The sequence below is a fragment of the Gossypium raimondii genome, chromosome 7, assembly GCF_025698545.1.
Source record: "Gossypium raimondii isolate GPD5lz chromosome 7, ASM2569854v1, whole genome shotgun sequence".
Taxonomy (NCBI): Eukaryota; Viridiplantae; Streptophyta; class Magnoliopsida; order Malvales; family Malvaceae; genus Gossypium; species Gossypium raimondii.
Genome location: NC_068571.1, coordinates 36212345 through 36233090, shown reverse-complemented (window position 1 = coordinate 36233090; position 20746 = coordinate 36212345). Strand labels below are relative to the sequence as shown.

The 20746-nt window shown below is 35.5% G+C and overlaps 1 protein-coding gene across 1 annotated transcript; it reads left to right on the top strand.

Moving 5' to 3' along the window:
* Positions 1-13484: 13484 nt before the first annotated feature.
* LOC105762190 (spindle pole body component 110-like) lies at positions 13485-14195 on the top strand. The gene is made up of 2 exons (XM_012580088.1): positions 13485-13752; positions 13852-14195. The coding sequence occupies exons 1-2, from the start codon at positions 13485-13487 to the stop codon at positions 14193-14195; spliced, it is 612 nt and encodes a 203-aa protein (XP_012435542.1).
* Positions 14196-20746: the final 6551 nt, after the last annotated feature.

Here is a 20746-nt window from a genome sequence, read left to right as displayed (position 1 = left end):
CGTAACCTCAGACAACTCAACGTCGCGATGCCACTCACTATCAGTCTATGTCGCGATGTTGGGGATTTATGGCCGCGACGTTGCCCTTATTTTGGCAACGAACACATTGGTATATTTTTCATGCTTTCAAACAAATACCTCTATGTTTTCATACATCTTTACATAATCAAAACCCCATAATTCCATGCTAATTATACCAATTCAAGCTTATGAAAATTTAAAACAAAACATTCAATATAATACAAAAACAAATATTCATCATTTAAGCATATTCAACCTTTTATCAACTAGCCATACCAAATTATTTCATTTTCCCATTCAAACATACCATACTTATGCAATTTGGTAGCCAAGCACTTAAATGACCCCAACATGAATCAAACAAAACATACACTAAGCAATATCTCATGTTTAACATTCAAACATACCATTCCCAAACCATTTATCAACTTAGCTACCCCAACTACCTCACCTTGCAACCTTTAACGTGCCAAATCATACAAGTTAAAGATCATCATTCATGCTAGCATTAGACATAAACTATATCATGCATCAAATAAGTCACAATGAAATCTTATTACACAAGATCAACCATAATCACAATTGCCACATAATTAACCATCCAAAAATGACCATTTGCACACTAAGGTGTCTTTATATACATGCCACAATATTTAGACTCAAAATGAATATGATTCTACCATCTTATTGATAGCGTGTGCTTCACGCTGATCCAGCTCAGCAAGTTTCTCAAGGTGATGATCTACAAGTAGGGAAAACAACTAGAGTAAGCATATAAATGTTTAATAAGTTCAAATAGAAAATACTATGCTTACCTTTTTCGTACACAAGCATGTTAGCTACCTTAGTTTTGGCATAAATTTGGCTAGGACATGACACTTAAAATAATAAGTGAGAATAAGTATCCATGTTCATTAGACAATATAAGCAAACTCAAAACATACCAATTCATATTACTCTCACATAACTTATCTCAATGACATATTCCATCATACTTCATTTTTAATTTCATATTTCATTACCAAACTATAAAACCATAACAATTCCATACAATTCACTTCAATGTTATATCAAATTATTTTATCCAATCCATTTCACTACATTCTCAAATTTCATATTTCAATTATAATGTTTCGCCTGATGGAACTCTAGTAAAATGGACTCAGATACACAGGTAAACTACACTACACCAGGTAGCTCGTAAGAGCTTAAACTACAACACACCAGGGCACCAAAATGCAAAGCTCGTATGCATCAAGTGCATATTCATATGCAAATACATCCCTCCTTTTAAAGTATGCCCAAAGACCAATCATGAGATGATTGTAATCACATGCTCGTTTTTACATTGTTTGTTAATATAAGATATTTTCATTGTTATTTCAATTTCTTTTTCTGTGTGTGTAAATAAATTAATTAATAATAAAGTCTTAAAAATAATATGATTATTCTTAAAAGGTTCTTAGTCAAGTATTATTGTGTAACGCCCTGACTTATTTATTCCTATTTCTGTAAATATCTAACACAAATATGTATTTGCTTCAGTGGTTAAGTGTTTTGGGTGTGTGTATGAGATCTTGGGTTCAAGTCCCACATTTGATAATTTTGTTATTTTTTATCCAAGTTTTACTCTTGTTGAGTGGGCTTATATAAAATTATTTGTTAACCCATATCAGAATGAGCCTGCTGGTTTGAGCGATAAGAAGTTAGTGTGTTGGGGGTCTTATGTTCAAGTCCATGCGTTAGCAAGGATGTTATTTTTGCTCGGTTGTGTGTTAGTGTTTTGGCGGAGTTGGGATTCTAGGGTAGTTAGGTGTGACTTAGTAGGGAGTTGGGATTTTAAAATAGATTTTATTTTATTTCTATTTTTTTCCCAAAATTTCCCTCATCTCTTTTGACTTTTTTTTCTTTGATTGGGAGAATTCTTTCTTTTTTCCTTGCTTTTGAAATTTTGTCAAAGTCTTATCAATTAATTTCAATTTTTTAGTTCTTCGGTGTTCTTTTTGCGTTTCTGGTAAGTGTGATAAGTGTGGTTACTATTTTGGGTTAGGGAATCATTGATTAATGGGGTTCATTTTGTGTTTAGGAGAAAATTAAGAGGCTGGGGGCTTCCAATTGATGCTGTAGTTGTACGAAATCACTGTTGTTCAATTGAATGTAAGGGTTTTTATGGTTTGAAGGATTGTCTGTTTTAAGGTACTTCGGATTGGTATCGGTTTAAGCGGCTAATACAGTGATTTATTGGTTAATTTTAGGTGCTGGTGGTCTTGGGAGTGTTTTCGCATCAAAATTGAACCAGGTGTATTCCGAAAACGCAAAAAGTAAGCTTCGACGAAAGTTAAAAAACCTTACTGCCGATGACACACGGGTGTGTGCTGAGCCGTGTGGTTAGCCGTGTGTGGGACACGACCGTGTGTTTGACGATGGCATGGCTATGCGCAAGACACGGTTGTGTGATGGAGTGGGTGTGGCCTTGTGGGCCACACAGGCTAGGCCAAATTGGGTGTGTGGGTTTTGGGCCAGGCTGTGTGGGCCACACAGGTGAGGCCAATCTGGACATGTGGGCCACACAGGCGTGTAGGCCCACACGGGTAAGCCACATGGGCATGTGGGCCCATAATTCTAAAATTTTCCTCAGGGTTACACGGGTTATTCCGATAGACTGTAGGCCTATTGTAGGGTCAGTAAGGGCTAACCAAACCCTAGATAATGTGATTTGTTATTCTGATAGTATGCTTTGAGTAGGACACTGTTATGCAAATTTGATTATTTTGCCAGATGTATATCTGATATTTGTATGCAAGCATGTTAAGCATGATATTCTATATCTGTAATCTATAAATATGTTTGGGGTGGGAATTGTATATGTGGAGGAAGTGTTCTATATGGCGACCTTCCCCTCTATTCTGACAGCTTGGCTACATCTTATTTGATATGTGTCGTAATGGCACGATATGGTGTGTAGGGATGGGTGGGTGTTTTTAACCCCACATGGTGTGATGGGATGGTTGAAGTTGGTGTGTAGAGGATAGGGGTAGGATTTTGTATATCTAATCTGTATATCTGATTCTGTCATCTGTATCTGTAATGGATATGAGTCCGAATCTGTTTCTGACTGTATATGAGATTTCTGTATATTTGCATGTCTATTTCTGTTGAGTTACACACTGAGTTTACGTAAACTCACATATATTTGTCTGCTCTATTCAGGTAATCCACAGACTTAGGCGGATCGATGCAACAGAGACTCAGTGGTTACCACTCGATCGAGTACTGAATATACTTAGCAATTTATGGCTTTTATTTAAAATTCCAGATTTAATTGAGAGTTTGTAATTTCTGGGACTCTCTAGACTGTATGATTTTTAACTGTTAGTTTTGGTTTCGTTTGCTTGTTTATTTGCATGGTTTGTCAAAATGCTTTATGAAAATGACGGTTTTACGCAAACAAAGGTTTTTTTTTCTAAAAATATGAACTGGATTTCCAAAATATAACGGTTTTGTTAGACTTTCGCTGTAAATCGTGTCTTGGCAAATGAAATAATTAAATAACGCAAACAAAGGTCTAACAGTCGTTTCGAGAATTCTCTAAGAAAGGTTCAAGAGAATTTTTTTTGTTCGTTCTTCGACTATGTGGACTACGTAGAGGCTAAGACGACTTTTTTGTGGCTTGGAATCTACATCACGTAACGGAATCATATCGAATAAAAGGTATATCTTCGACCCTATTTTAACCCGATTCGTTCCTCGTACATGGATCCATGGTTGATGATCGCCAGAATAATTTTTTCATTACACCACAGGGTGTACCGGTGAACCAATAGTGGTATTAGAGCCTCTTGTACGATATAGATTCAGGATTAAATTGATTGGTTGGTGCGATTGTATGATATACATATTGTATGATTTGATTTACTCGATCTGATTTATGTATATTTGATACATGTAATCTATTTAATAAACCTTGTATGATTAATCTGTTAAGTTTATGTGATAATGTATTTCTTTCAATCACTGATTAAATGTTAATCATTGATTTTGATGCCTATTGGGTCTAATTTATTATTTGTTAAAGAGTTAACTAATCTTTCTTGGGGCAATGGGGTTTTTGTTACTCGAAGTTAATAGTTAACTTACTGGTAACACTCAAAATATGAACAAAAGTTGTTCCAGTAAAAAGACTCATAAATAGAAATGTTGAAAATATTATGTTTTTTATAAAAATTATCAAATGGTGATGTTTTTCCACCTCTTCACCCCCGCAGAGGGATCTGCGCCTTGACCTCTATGCGTAGGCGACATTAATTATAGGGACATTTTTGTTATTCACATTAACAAACAATTGAATAAAAAAACATATCATATGTTGTATGATATGATTGATTTGCACGGTGGTTGAAAATGCATAGTTATAGCCTGATAGCCCATTTGATTTATTATTTACAAATGTTGTAATTTTATAAATATGGCATGCGGGTCGTGCCTTTCTATTGTTTTTATTTTTCTTCTCATCTTATTCCCTCGTATGTAAAACGAGTTTCTATAATTGTAAATTGTGCGAAATAGAGGAGATGAAGGTTGAGCTACCTAAAGTGGAAAAGAAGTTTGAGAAGCGACTTGCATCCTTAAGATACCTTTCGGTTCTCCCACTGGCTTGGGAGGAACCACTTTAGTTTTATAGGCTATAACTATTGCATTCATTTACTGTTTTATTTTATTCATGTATGTGATACAATGAATGATGTGTTAGCATGCATATTATAGGAAATTAATACGATCAATTAATGGAATAATTGAACTAATGTTAACTATTAATGGTGAGATAAATTTTTTAAAATACCCTCAAGAAAATAGTAAATTAAGATTGCCTTCCAATATTTACCCTCGCTAAAGTCACGATCGATACGTGGGTTCTGCTAAACCGAAGTACTTATTTCTATCTTGGTAAAACACGAAGAATAAGCAAGTGATATTCGTCAGTTATAATATTGGTTAATAACTTAACTAGATTACTCTAATAAGATTAGAAACCTAGAGGCAAAAGATTTGGATAATCATGAGATGATTGGAACAATAGTTGTCCACCAAATAAGGAGTTATATATGATATAATTAGCAAGTATTGCTTACCTAAATAACTATAATCTTGAGATTAAAGCCAAAGCTGATTTAAAAGGAGGTGAAATATGAATCCTTCCCCACTAAAAAACTTTAGAGAATAGATTTTCCAAAATTAAATGAGGATTATTAATTTTGAAAAAAGCAGTGGGAACATCTTTTAATAAAGTTCTTTTAATGATTACAATAAACTTGGTAAATTTACTCATGAGTATGTTTTATTATTGTAGATTTATTATGAGTATGTTTTATTATTGTAAATTTATTATGACAAAAAACTCAAACTCTTTATCATTGTGATCTGTCCTTGAGAAGGACAAGTTAAATGGCTTGAACTTCCTTGACTGAGTTCGTAACTTGAGGTTTGTCCTCAAACAAGAACGAAAATTGTATGTCATTGAAGAACCAATTCCTAATGAACCAACAACTAATGCCTTTAGAGCTGACAAGGATGCTTATAAGAAACATCTTGATGACATGTTAGACATAAGATGTCTAATGCTTGCCACCGTGACTCTTGAGCTTCAAAAGCAACATGAGGATATGGTTGCTTATGATATGATCTAGCACATCAAAGAATTATATGAGGGGAAATCACATTAAGAGAGGTACAAGACCTCTAAAGTTTTGTTTTGATGCAAAATGGTGGAGGGGACTCGTGTGGAAACACACATTCTCAAGATGATAGGCTAAATTGAAAGCCTTGAAAAACTTGGATTCCTTCTAGGTGAGGAATTGGCCACCGATGTTATCATGTAATTGTTGCCGGATAGTTTTAGCCAATTTATCATTAATTTCAATATGAATGAAATTTATAAGACTTTGCCATAGTTACTCAACATGTTGAGAATTGCTAAAAGTAACATGAAAAAGACTATACCCAAGCCCATTCTGATGGTTTGCATGGAAAAGGGCAAAAGAAAGCTTAATGCTAAGGCAAAACCTAAGGACAATGGTAAGACCAAACCCAACAAAGGAAAGACTGCATTGAAACCTAAATGAGGAATTTTTAAGGAAGGAAAATGTTTCCATTGCGGTAAGACCGGACATTGGAAAAGGAACTACCCAATCTATCTTGAAGATGTTAAGAAGGCAAAGGAGAACAGAACATTCACTTCAGGTATTTATGTTATTAATATTAATTTATCAATGTCTACTTCTTGGGTATTAGATATTGGTTGTAGTTCTCATATTTGTACCTCTGTATAGAGACTACAAAGGAGTAGGAATCTGGCTAAATATGTGGACCTACGAGTTGGAAATAGAGTAAGAGCTGTTGCATTAACTGTAAGAACATGTATTTTATCCTTGCCCAATAGACTTGATTTGTGTTTAGAGGATTGTTATTTTGTGTCCAGATTGACTAGAAACATTATTTCAATTTCTTGTTTAGACAAAACTAGTTTTGAAATAATTACTAAGAATAATTGTTGTTCATTTTATCTCGATAATGTTTTCTATGGTTTGACACAATTAGTAAATGGCCTCTACATTTTAGATCAAGATATGCTCATTTATAACATCTATACTAAAAGATCAAAAATAAATGACTCTAATCAAACTTATCTTTGGCATTGTCGACTAGGTCATATAAGTGAGAAGTGCATATCAAAGCTCTATAAAGATGGATTTTTGGATTTTTTTTTTGTTTTCGAACAATTTGATATATGTGAGTTTTTCTTGTTGGGTAAAATGACTAAAGCCCTTTTTAATAGTACAAGTGAGCGTGCTAGTGATTTGTTGGGCTTAATACATAGTGATGTATGTGTTGGATCTGGTGCCCTAAGTGTAGTATTTTTATCAATGTACACTTAAGCCCTTAAGCTTACATTTTTTGTCAAATCACCCTAAAATGGATGAAAAAATTATCATTTTTTAACTTTCCTATGTGACATACATGTCAATTGCTACGCGGATGACACGTTAACAGTTAATTAGTTTTTAAAATTTTAAAAATTAAAAAAATCAAAAAAATATTTTAAAAATTAAAAACCATTAAAATTATTTAAAAAGTATAAAAATATTTTTTATACTTTTTAAAATTTTGGAAAATTAATTAAATGTTAACATGTCATCCACGTGGCAATCCACATGTATGCCATGCCAGCAAAGTTAACAAACATTAGCTTTTCCATTTATTTTGGGGTGATTTGACAAAAACAAAAGTTTAAGGGCTAAAAAAGGCGAAAAAATAAATGGAGGGCTAAAATGACTTTTTTTGTAAAGTTGGAGGGACAAAAAATCATTATGCTAAAATTTTAAGTCATAACTTTAACAAAATTAAAATTGGATTGAAAAATAATTTAATTAAAAAACTAATTAAATTAATTAATTAAATACTATTTGGGGAAATAGAAAAAGTAATTATTGGCTTTGTTAATTACATGAGTTGATTAAAAGTCCAGATATCACATATAATTGTACCAGTACACAAGACAGACTCGAGAGCCCATCCCAAATGAAAGGGGTGACAAACCATGGTGCTTATTAGGGTGTGCATCGCCCCTAGTGTTTCCTGAATAAAAAATTATTTTTCTTAAAATATTATTATTTAATCACTCTTCATTCAAGTAAAACTCTTGTAATTTTTTTCCTATAAATAGGAAGTATGAGATGACCCAAAGACACACCAGATATTTATATTTTAAATGTCATTAATCTGTCAAAAAATAGTGGAAATTTATTTATAGAATAAATTCTATTTTCTAAAAAGCTAAAGTTTTTGGTTTCCCATAGAGAAAATTAATTTCCCACTAAAAATTAAGTGAAGTTCTCGTTTTGTATAGCTGGTTCATGAAGTTAGAGTCCACACTTTAAGAAAGGCGAGGTTCAAGGATAGTAGAGAAGATTGTTTGGTAGAAAGCCAAGAAACGACCTAGACCACCTTACTTAAGTACTAATTCAATCTAGGATTTATTATTATAAATACCATAAGACTTTATTTTTAGAAAAAAAATTTAACTTTTATTGTACTTCAAGCACTATTTTTTAAATAAAATTTTCTAACATAGACAACATTATTTTAAAGGGTTAAGTTGTTTAAATTGATTATGAAATGATAGAAATGAGATGTTAATATGCCAAGGTTGTTTGCGATAAATAGATATTATGTTGTTGTGGGCTTGATAAAGACACAATATTGGGAAATGAAATGATTTGAGATGATGCTATAAATAAATTGGTGACTATTGACAATATTTTCAATGAACACTGCTTTGTGATGATATATATTTATATATGTAAATATTGATAATGATAATGTATAAATGACCAATAATATGCAATTGTCCTTGTAAATTTGGTAAAATGATTAGGATACAATTGATATATCATTAAGAATTAGTTTACTCACATAGAATTGGAGATTATCATATGGAATTGGGGGTTAAGATTTTATGCCTTATAGCATAGCACTTGAGTGCATATTGATAGGCCCTTATTATGTATTTGTTTGGGTGTATTGGTGGTGCAAATATGATTGGTGTATTATTGGGTAATTCTGTGTATCTAACTCACATTCAACTAACATTTAGTAAGGGTTAAGAAATGAAATCACAATAGTATTTAATTAAATAATTATGATATGAAAAAATTGAAGATAGAGGTTGAAGTGTAATTCTCATGTGCATAATAAGAAAAGAAACCTAAAGATTAATAACTATAATTGGAATTTGAATGAATGAAATAATGAATGAATCATGCTTAACTATCAATATCCTTTTCAATATATTTAATAAATATCATGAAACTGAGTTCTTAAGTAATTATATTTATGTTTTTATTCTTCACGTTTATGTTTAAAATTGGGATCACTATAGTTTAAATATGTATTTCTAACCTTGCTGTAATACCCGATTTTTGCCCCGGGTACAAATAATAAAAGGGCCCAAATGAAACTGCCCAATTACAACAAAATCCAGACCCGATTAAACTACAGAGGCCCAAATTAGTGGTCCAAAATAGTCAGAAACCCTAGGGTTTCTAAGGATTTCTATGGCCGCCTCATACTACTCGCGCCGCAACCACGTCCTCCATGCGAACGGGATTTCGCAATCTTCACCTGCAAACACAAGAAAGGAAAGAAAATCAAATCAAATCAAATCAAATCAAGCATATTTCTTTTATTATTTCTTTATTTCATTCGGCTATAAAATAGCCATTACAATACTGTAAACGGGATCCCGGATTCGAAATCAATAAAAAAACACGATTTTGTTACAACACAAGCAGAGAATCAAACGAAACCTAAGGTTGATATATATTCTATTCTGTTATTCATTTATTTATTATTATTATTTTATATATACTATTACAAAAAAAAATAAAAGAGGAGAAACGTACCAACGTTAGGGTCTGTCACGCCGTTAGGGTGGTCGAGGTTCGTCCCCGAGGATAGACGATTGGGAAACCGAAGGGTTTCCTAGGCTTTTGAGATCTTTTTGTTGATATTTTGACGGATTTGGACCCAGATTTGGGCTTAGGGGAGTCTAAAGAGCCCAGGAGGGTATTTTTGAAACCCTTTTTTTGACGAGGAAGAGGAGAGCATTTTTGAAACCCTTTTTTTGAAGTTTTTTTTTAAGAATGAAAAATGAAATTTTTTTAATTAAGTTTTGGCTTACATAGCCTACTGAAAACGGCACCATTTGGAAGGGTGGGATCCGCGTGTCGACCCGACCCGGACCCAGGATCCGCGTGTTTTTATGCGGAGGGGTAAATTGCACTTTTAGCCCCTCCGCCTTTTAATATCTTTACAATTAAGTTTTTTTATTTTTAAATTTACCCTTTTATTCATTTTAAAATTCAATTCGATCCTGATTGGACGACGCCGTTTAGGAAAGTAGGAAAAATTTCCCTTCCGGTCCCTCCATGTAATACGCGCGTTCAATTTGGTCCTTCAGTCTCCATTTATTTACAGATTTGCCTCAGAATTTTTATTTACAGTTCAAATTAGTCCTTTTTCATTTTCTTTATTTTTTTATTAATTATTTTTTATTCTTTTCATATTTAATTATTTTTTAAAATATATGTATATATATATTTTTTACATACGCATATTTATTTTTGTAGTATAATATAATTATTTTTATTTTATTTTATTCATATGTAAATTTTTTATAATCTATATGTGTATACATTTATTACTTATAGATGTGCCTACGCCACAGATAATTTTTTTTTTTTAAAAACAAATATTTTTTATTTATATATATACGTATTTATTTATTATTTAGTTTTTAAATGCTCAAATATATATAATTTTAAACAACTATTTTATAATATATATATATATATATGTTTATATATTTTCTTTATTTTCAAAAATATATTGTATATATATAAATTCTATAACCTAAAATTTATTTGTAAATTATATGTATATTTTAATCTTCATAATTTCCATGTATATATTATATGTCTTCTGATCTTTATTTATTTTGTTTGCTTTCGTCATTCGTTGTATAATTGTGTTTACATTTAATATTTTGCATGTCATGGATTATTATTTTTATTTCGTTTATTTATTTGTTTATATTATTTTTATGCCATTGATGTATTTATTATTGTTGTATTTATTATTTTAGCATTTGTGCGTATAATATAACGTTACATCATCTTTTACTCAAATTTAAAAATAGAAAATTTTCAAAATTGAGATAATGCTCGTATTTAGGATTTTCAAGGAAATTGAGCCCTAACGTATTGGGTTCCGATTTTCTTCGTTAAATCTAACAATCAAGCATTTCTCTTTAATTAAAAATAAGAACTCATTATTGGGAATTCAACACGTTGTGTCCTAACGTATTGGATGTGATGCATTGATTTCTCGAAATGAAGATTTTTTCTAAAAAATAATAAAGGAAATACTCCGAGTTTGGGATTTTGGAGGAATTGTGCCCTAATGTATTGGGCCGCGATTTCTTAAATCTTGAATAAATGAATATTCTTTTAAATTTTTATTACACGAGTATTCTGGCCTCATTCATTTTTTGAGGAAATTAGAATGTCGTGCCCTAACGCATTGGGTGTGGCATTTTCTTTCTCTGAAATGATAAGGGTCTTAATACGTAACGTTTAAGAGTTTTTGCTAAGGATTATATTTTTCAAATTTTCGACATTAAGACATTAATTAATTAACTAGGTACCAATTTTTGGGCGTAATGAGGGTGCTAATCCTTCCTTATATGTAATCGACTCCCGAACCCGTTTTTCTAAAATTCGTAGACCAAAGTCGTTTTTAGGTGACCCAATCACACCTTAATAAAAGATTGGTGGCGACTCCCAATTTTCATTTTTTAAAGTTGACAACTAATTTTTGTTTTTTTCCAAAAATAAAAAATGGTTTCGACAGCTTGGCGACTCCACTGGGGACAAAACATTTTTTTAAAAAAAATAAGAGAGTCGAGCCGCAAAGTTGATTAATTTTTATCTTATAATCGAAAAATGGAATTCATTTTAAAAATCATCTTGCATTCATGCTTAATTGATTTAAGTACTTTAAATTATTTTGCATTATACATGTACTGGATAATTTTTACCCTCTAAGTGGGAGTGAGAAGTTATTCCTTCGTGAGGTTTTCACCTTCGTATAGGATAGTGGATCGCTTTCGGGATACATCGGTACCTATGCCTTCATGAGATTTTCATCTCCGTATAGTCATAGGGAAAATGTGTCCCTCTGAACTGAACTTAATCTATATGAGCCTATAATGGGTGAAGATCAAGGAATCTGCTGGTTCGGGTACCTTTACTTTAGAGCCAAACCGCATATAATGAGCCTTAGGAGCTTGCCTTAGGTAGAACTACACTAAACCCTAGTAGATGTCCTAATAAACGTTTTACTCTTCCTTGATTATATGCTTATATTTGATACTGACTTTTGTGATTTATTTTGTTTGCATGACATGGCATTTCATTTTATCATAAAAGGCGTCAGTTCAGATTCAGTTGCTAGATAGAAAGCTTGACATGGAAAAAGGGTTTCTTGATAAAGTGGAGGACAATGCGGCTGTCCGAACTTGGTCTGAAAAAACGCAGCAAGAAAAGGGCGATAGCCTGGCCGATGTGTATGTATCGGAATTATGGGATTTTACTCGCATCAGTGTAACTCAAAACAATTTGCAAGAGTTGAAAGAAATCTCGGATCAGTGGAATAATGAGGTTAGACAGTTATTTTATGACAATTATGGGGATTTGCCTTATTTTCTTGATGTGAAGGTAGACAAGCATTTGTTTCGAGCCCTTGCCCAGTTTTGGAATCCCATTTACAGTTGTTTCACGTTTGGGAATGTCGATTTGGTGCCTACGATAGAAGAATATGTGGCTTTACTCCGATGTTCAAAGTTTCAAGTGGACAGGGTCTACTCGAGAGCGGTAAATGTGCCAACCTTTTCAAAGAAGCTGATAGGTATAACAGGGATGAGTGAGCAGTGGGTTGCTTGACGGATTAAGTAAAAGGGGGATAGTAAATGCGTTCCTTGGAGAAGTTTGAAAGATGCAATTCTAACACATCCAGATGTGAGAAATATGTTAGATGTCTTTGCTTTAAGTATATATGGCTTGGTTGTCTTCCTCAAGGCCTTGGGGTATGTGGATGAAGCAGTCAACGATTTATTTGACTGACTTGATAAGAAGGTTACACCGATTCCGGTAATTTTGGCGGAAACCTTCAGGTCATTGAGTGCATGCCGAAAAACAGGTGAGGGCAGATTTATTGGATGTGTACAGCTTCTACTTGTATGGTTTCACAGTCACTTTTGGAGGGTGGATAAGGTTTCGTATCAGGTTTTCTCTGAAAAATATTCACCACTAAAGGAGATAGTAGCTACGCCGATGAGGGATGACATTTCAGAGGAGAAGTGGATGACGATTCTTCAAAGTCTTCAGGAGGAAGATGTTGAGTTGAGAGCTCCTTAGTTACCTCCAGATGAGATCCTGTATAGGTGTGGAAATTTCGATTGGGTTCCACTACTTGGGATTTGGGGAGCTAGTGGATATGCCCAGTTGTTGGTACTGAGACAGTATAGATCAAGACAATTTATACCTGCAACCCAAGGGATAGCTGATTGTGAATTTTCATACAAAGATGATGGTTATAGAAAGAAGTTTCAAGAGATGTCTAGCGCGTGGAAACAAACTCGTCGAATGAAGGGGTTAGCTGTGGGTCCGATGAAAACTCTTGAGTATAATGAATGGTGGGGTAAGAGAATCAACGACAATATACCCAAAGTAAATCAATAGGGTCGCCAGCCAATAGAGGAGCATTTGCGAGTTATTCCTTCTGAGTTGGAAATCATAAGACGAGATTTTGAGAGAAGAAATGTGGATTTAGAAAAAAAGATAGAGCAAATGGAGGATGAAAAGACGAACTTGAGGTTGGACATAGACGTTCAGAAGTTTGAAACTGAGAAATTAAGGAAAGAGAAAAATAAGGCTGATGAGGAGCTGGGTAGTCTGAAGACGAATTATAAAAAGTTGCGTCTGTTAATGAGAACTGTCGGGCTAGGAAAAACGTCAGAACAGTGGCAAGCAGAAATTCGAGAAGAAAAGGACAAAGCCGATAGATGGGAACAGAAATTCCAAGAAATGCATAGACGAAACGAGGCTTTAGAAAAGAGTTTGTCAGAAAGCCAAAAAGAAAAAAGCGAGTTAAAGGATAGGGTGATCGTGTTGGAAAGATCTCTTCGTCAATATCGAAATCGAAGTTCCTCAATAGAGTTGAAAGCAAGCTTGAGCAAGATAGAGGAAATAAAGCAAAGAATCGAAGAGCTAGAAACGGCGTTGCAAAATTGTGAAAACCAGATCAAGCATTTGGAAGCAAATGAAAATCATAATAAGGAACAACTACACTACTTTCAAAACCAAGTTAGGAGCAAAGATCATATTATGGAGGAAGCTGTAGTCCAGATCCGAGAAGTAGCTGATCATGTACAAGCTTTGGCAGTACAAGCAGACATGCTGAGTGTGAAGTATGAATTAGAATCAGATCGGGGGCAAGAGTTAGTTGTGTTACTTAGGAAGATTAGAATGCTGAGCAACAGGGCAAAGCTTTATTTGTAATTCACTTTATGTAAAGAAATTTGCTTTCTAGTAAAGTATCCTTATATGGAATTGAATCAAAATTTACGTCTTTTTTTTGCATTCATGCATTGCATTACTTCATATGCATTTAAAAATATTAAAAGATTCTAATTAATTTACATCACTCCTCAGTTAATCTGGAAACCAACCGGCCTACTAAACACCGCTACGGTACTCGATCAAAAACTAAGGATATGGATCAAATGATGGAAAAGCTAGAATAGTCCCAAAAGGAAATGCAGGAGTAGCTTCAAAAGCTAATGAATGAGCGGGAAAAATGATAGACAAAATGATGGAATCTCAAGGGAGTATGATGACCCTAGTTAACTCAATGGTTCAACAAGAGAACTGATAAAGGAAAAGGCTCTGTGCTCAATGTTGAAGAAGGAGACAATGAGGGACCTGTCTATCCTCCAGACTTTACCTCCAAGCAAGTTGAGATATACCCACGTAGGTCCTCTGTTACCATTAATCCTCAGCAATTTCAGGGCGACGCTGCAACGCTAATGAATCTCCAGGCAGGATCAGGCTCTAACCCCGGAGCCGACCTTGTTAATCCTGCTATCCCTAATTTCATGAGACGACTGGAAAGGAGAAAATGAATGACGAGTTGCCAAAACAGTTAGAGGAGAAGTACAAATGGCTGGAAGAGAAATTTAGAGCGATGGAATGTGTGGAGAGCTACTATGGGATGGATGCTAAAGAATTGAGCCTGGTCCCAGATTTAGTACTCCCTTACAAGTTCAAAATGCCAGAGTTTGAGAAGTACAATGGAACTAGTAGCCCCGAAGCTCATATTACCATGTTCTGCAGACGAATGACCGGTTACGTCAATAATGACCAACTCTTGATACATTGCTTCCAGGATAGCCTCACAGGGGCAGCATCTAAGTGGTACAATCAATTGAACCATACCCAGATTAATTCATGGAGAGATCTGGCACAGGCGTTCATAAAGCAGTACAGCCATGTGACTGACATGGTACCTGATAGGATCACTCTGCAGAATATGGAAAAGAAACCAGGCGAAAGTTTTAGGCAATACGCACAGAGATGGAGGGAGGTTGCCGTACAAGTTCAGCCATCTCTTCTAGAAAGAGAGATGACGATGCTTTTCGTTAACACCTTGAAGGCCCCATTTATTACACACATGTTAGGAAGTGCTACTAAAAGCTTTTCTGACATAGTTATGAATGGCAAAATGATAGAAAATGCTATCAGAAGCGAGAAGATAGATGCAGGAGAAAGTAGTAGAAGGTCAGCCTCGAAGAAGAAGGAAAATGAGGTCAACAATTCAAGTTCATATTCAAAGACAATTATGGTAAATTAGCTGGGAAAAGTGGCTGTTAACCAACAAGGATCATCAAAACGAGGATCCGATACAAGGAAAAATATGAAGAAGCTTCAATTTACGCCGATTCTGATGTCGTATAGGGAATTATATCAGAACCTATTTAATGCACACGTGGTTTCCCCTTACCACTTGAAACCTCTGCAGCCTCCGTACCCCAAGTGGTATGATGCAAACGCACAATGCGATTATCACGCAAGAATCGCGGGGCATTTTATAGAATATTGTACGGTGTTTAAGAAGCTGGTAGAAAGACTCATAAGCATGGGTATTGTTAAAGTGGATGATTCGCCCAGTACAGAGAATCCGTTACCTAATCATAATGAAAATGGAGTGAACATGATAGGAGGTAACATGGGTAGGAAAATCAAAGAGGATATCGCAGAAGTGAAGATTCCTTTGAGATGGATCTGGAAGAAGATGGTAGAAAGAGGGTTGCTGGTAGTGGATTCAAAAAGAATCTTTGAAGAGAAGGAAAACTATTGTGAGTTCCATCATGAGGAGGGACATGAGATTCAAGAATGCATAGAATTCAGAGCCTTGGTTCAAGACCTGATGGATAACAAGGAAATGAAGTTCTATGAAGAAGCTTAGGAGGAGGGGAGTATTTGCATATCTGAATCCGCAAAGGTTCCAAGAGTAACTCAGCCTGTGGTCATCATCTTACGGCCAAGGAATGATGAAGTGAGAGTGCCAGTAATGCCAAGAGTCATAATAAAGAAACCTGCAACCTTTTCTTACCAAGATAGTAGGAAGGTTCCGTGGAACTATGAGTGCAATACAAGTGTCCCTGGAATGGAGACTACAAAGAACCAGGATGTGACTGCCGATCCAGAACATGTGAAAGGAAGGTCTATAATAGTGGAATAAGAGGGGAAATAGCTAAACCTGTGTTGTCTATCAACGAGCCAGTGAAGGAGGAAGAAGCCGTGGAATTTTTTAAATTTTTGAAGCACAGCGAGTACAATGTTGTCGAACAGTTGCATAATCAACTGGCTCGCATATCCGTACTAATCTTGCTATTGAATTCAGAAGTACACTGAAGTGCGTTGGTGATGATGTTAAATGAGACCTATGTGGCCGATGATATTTCCATCAACAAGTTAGATCGGTTGGTCAATAATATCAGTGCTGATAATTTCATATTCTTCAATGATGATGAAATACCTCCTAGGGGCGTGGGATCTACTAAGGCTTTGCATATCACTGCAAGATGCAAGGGGCATATTTTGCCAGGAGTGTTGATTGATAATGGATCAGCTTTGAACGTGTTGCAATTATTCACACTCAACAGGCTTCCTATAGACAGTTCGCACATGAAAACATGCCAAAATATGGTGAGGGCGTTTGATGGTACAGAAAGAAAGGTTATGGGAAGAATTGAGATACCCCTACTGATTGGCCCAACAGTTTATGAAGTAGATTTTATTGTGATGGATATCAAACCTTCTTACAATTGTTTATTAGGAAGATCATAGATACATTCGGTGAGGGCAGTACCGTCATCATTACATCAGAAGCTAAAGCTAGTGTCAGAAGGTCGGCTAGTGACAATCAACGCCGAAAAGGATATAATAGCAGCTGTATCTAATGAGATGCCGTACGTGGAGACTAATGATGAGTCAGTAGAATGCTCATTTCGATCTTTGGAGTTTGTAAACGCTGTATTTATGCCTGAAGGAAGCAAAATTTTGGTGCCTAAATTATCCAAAACTACAAAGATGGGTTTGCAGTTGTTGGTAGGAAAATGAGCTTTACCGGGAAAAGGGCTGGGGAGATATCTTCAATGGAGGATAGAGGTGCCAGTACTGAAAGGAAAGCAAGATCACTTTGGCTTAGGATACAAGCCAGACAGGGGACAGAGAAAGAAGGAGCTAGAAAAAAGACAGGAAAGAATAAGGGTGCGTCTAAGTGGGGAGGAAACCAAATGGGAGCCAATGATAATTCCACACGTATCCAAAACCTTTGTATCTGGAGGAGTTATTCATGCTGAGAGAAAGATGCCTGTTGAGGAAAGCATTGAAGAGACGTTGGGAAATATGCACATCAATGACATTCATGAGCATGAGAATAAAGAGAGGGGCTGGTTAGATATTCGTCCTTATGAGCCTGAGAGTGTTCTAGACAATTGGACTGCGGAAGAAATACCTAAAGTCTTTAGAACTGTCTCAGAGTAATATTCAGAACAAATTTGTTGTTTTAGCCTAGAAATAACAAGAACTCTTTTGTGAAATAGGCTTATGTTTGAATATCATTATTTTAATAAAACATCTTTGCAATCGTTTCGAGCAAATATTATTTCATTCTTTCCATACAAGTAAATATATTCTTTCATTTATAATCATTGCACAAGTAATTGTACATAAATTTATACATTCTTTTGTAACCATATTAGGTCCCTGTATATCAACGACGTGAATGACGCTGCTACGAACTCAGAGTGTCCTTTTGAACGAAACATGTGTTTAGAGGGATTGCACGACTTTGAAGGTGATGAAGATTGTGGTTTATCTCTGGACTTGTTTAGGATGGTAGAACAAGAGGAAAAACAAATCCTACCTCACAAAGAATCAGTAGAAGTTGTGAGCTTGGAAGAAGGGAAAGAGGTGAAAATTGGAACTGAGATTTCTGCAAAGACAAGACGAGACCTCATTGAATTACTCCGAGAGTTCAAAGACGTCTTCGCATGGTCATACCAGAATATGCCTAGATTGAGCACTGACATCGTGATACATCACCTACCTATAAGGGAGGATTGTAAGCCAGTTCAACAGAAGCTCAGAAGAATGAGGCCTGATATTGTGCTTAAAATAAAAGAGGAGGTCAAGAAGCAGTTTGATGCTGGATTTTTACAAGAGGTCAAATATTCTGAATGGGTAGCCAACATTGTTCCAGTTCCTAAAAAAGATGGAAAAGTACGAATGTGCGTGGATTACAGAGATCTGAACAACGCAAGCCTAAAAGATAATTTCCCACTGCCGCATATCGATACTTTGGTTGACAATACGGCGGGATATTCATTGTTTTTATTCATGGATGGTTTCTCATGATACAATCAGATAAAGATGCACCCTGAAGATATGGGAAAGACTACATTTATTACTTTGTGGGGAACATTTTGCTACAAAGTAATGCCATTCGGATTAAAGAATACGGGAGCAACATATCAGAGAGCCATGGTAGCCTTGTTCCATGACATGATGCATAAAGAGATTGAGGTATATGTTGATGATATGATTGCCAAATCTAGAACAGAGGATAAGCATGTGCCGATCCTGAGAAAATTGTTCTTAAGACTAAGAAAGTTTCAGCTCAAGCTCAATCTGACAAAATGCACTTTTGGGACCAGGTCAGGAAAGTTATTGGGCTTCATAGTCAGTGAAAGAGGAATCGAGATTGACCTAGACAAAGTCAAGGCAATACGAGATTTACCACCACCACGTACTCAGAAAGAAGTTTGAGGTTTCTTAGGAAGACTAAATTACATTGCTCGGTTCATTTCACAGTTGACCGAGAAATGTGATCCCACATTTCGCCTTTTGAAGAAACATACTCCAAGGGTTTGGAATGAAGAATGCCAGTGAGCTTTTGAAAAGATAAAGCAGTACCTATCCAATACTCCAGTTCTGTCACCACCTAGCCCAGATAGACCATTGATTTTGTATTTAACGGTGTTCGACAACTCCATGGGATGCGTACTGGGTCAACATGATGCGACTGGAAAGAAGGAAAAGGTGATTTACTATCTCAGCAAGAAATTCACTGATTGTGAGATGAGATATTCGCCTATCGAAAAATTATGTTGCGCCCTGATTTGGACGACCAAGAGGTTGAGGCAATACTTACTCTATCATACGACTTGGCTAATTTTAAAATTAGACCCTTTGAAGTATAAGATGGAGTCAACAACATTGAATGGAAGAATGGCTAGATGGCAAATCTTGCTCTCTGAGTTTGATATCGTATATGTAAGTAAGAAGGCCATCAAGGGGAGTGCGATAGCAGATTTCTTAGCTAGCAGAGCTTTAGAAGATTATGAGCCTCTAGATTTCGATTTCCCATATGAAGATTTGATGTATGTGGCAAATTCTGAAGAGAATCCCCAAGAAAATCATCATTGGAGATTAAACTTTGATGGAGTATCGAATGCGTTAGGCAATGGGATTGGGGCAGTCCTGGTGTCTCCAAATGGAGATTATCATCCTTTCACCAGTAAATTGGACTTTGATTGCACTAAAAACATGGCTGAGTATGAAGCTTGCATCATGGGTATACGGGCAGCCATAGAACGGAAAATTAAGACATTAGAAGTGTACGGAGACTCAGCATTGGTGATATACCAACTAAGAGGGGAATGGGAGACAAGAGACCCTAAGTTGATTCGTTATCGGAGATTGGTTCTGGAATTGATTGAAGAATTCGACAACATTACCTTTTGTTATCTCCCACGGGAGGAAAATCAGATGGCTGATGCTCTTGCTACTTTAGCTTCCATGATTAAAGTGAATCAGTTAGAGGATATGAAGCCTATTCAAATTAGTATTTATGAGATCCCGGCCCACTGTTACAGCATTGAAGAAATGGTGAATGATAATCGTCCCTGGTACCAAGATATATTGCTATATGTGAAGAATCGCGAATATCCTGATCAGGCAACGGAGAATGATAAGAGGACATTGAGGAGACTAGCTATTGATTATGTCTTAGATGGAGAGATCCTATACAAAAAGGGAAATGATCGAGTACTGTTGAGGTGTGTGGACACTGTAGAAGCTAAAGAAATTTTAGAAGAAGTCCATGAGGGTGTTTGTGCTACGCACACTAATGGATTTACAATGGCTAGACAGATCATGAGATTTGGATATTACTAGGCCACCATGGAAGGAGATTGCATCAATCATGCCAAGAAATGTCATAAATGCCAAATTTACGGGGATAAAATACACGCACCTCCTTCACCTCTTCATGTTATGACTTCTGCATGGTCTTACTCCATGTGGGGTATGGACATCATTGGACCAATATCACCGAAGGCTTCTACTGAACATCGTTTCATTTTTGTGGTTATTGACTATTTCACTAAGTGGGTAGAAGCAGCCTTATATGCTAATGTCACAAAGTCAGCAGTCAGTAAGTTTTTGAAGAAATGGATCATATGTCGATAAGGAATGCCTGAAAG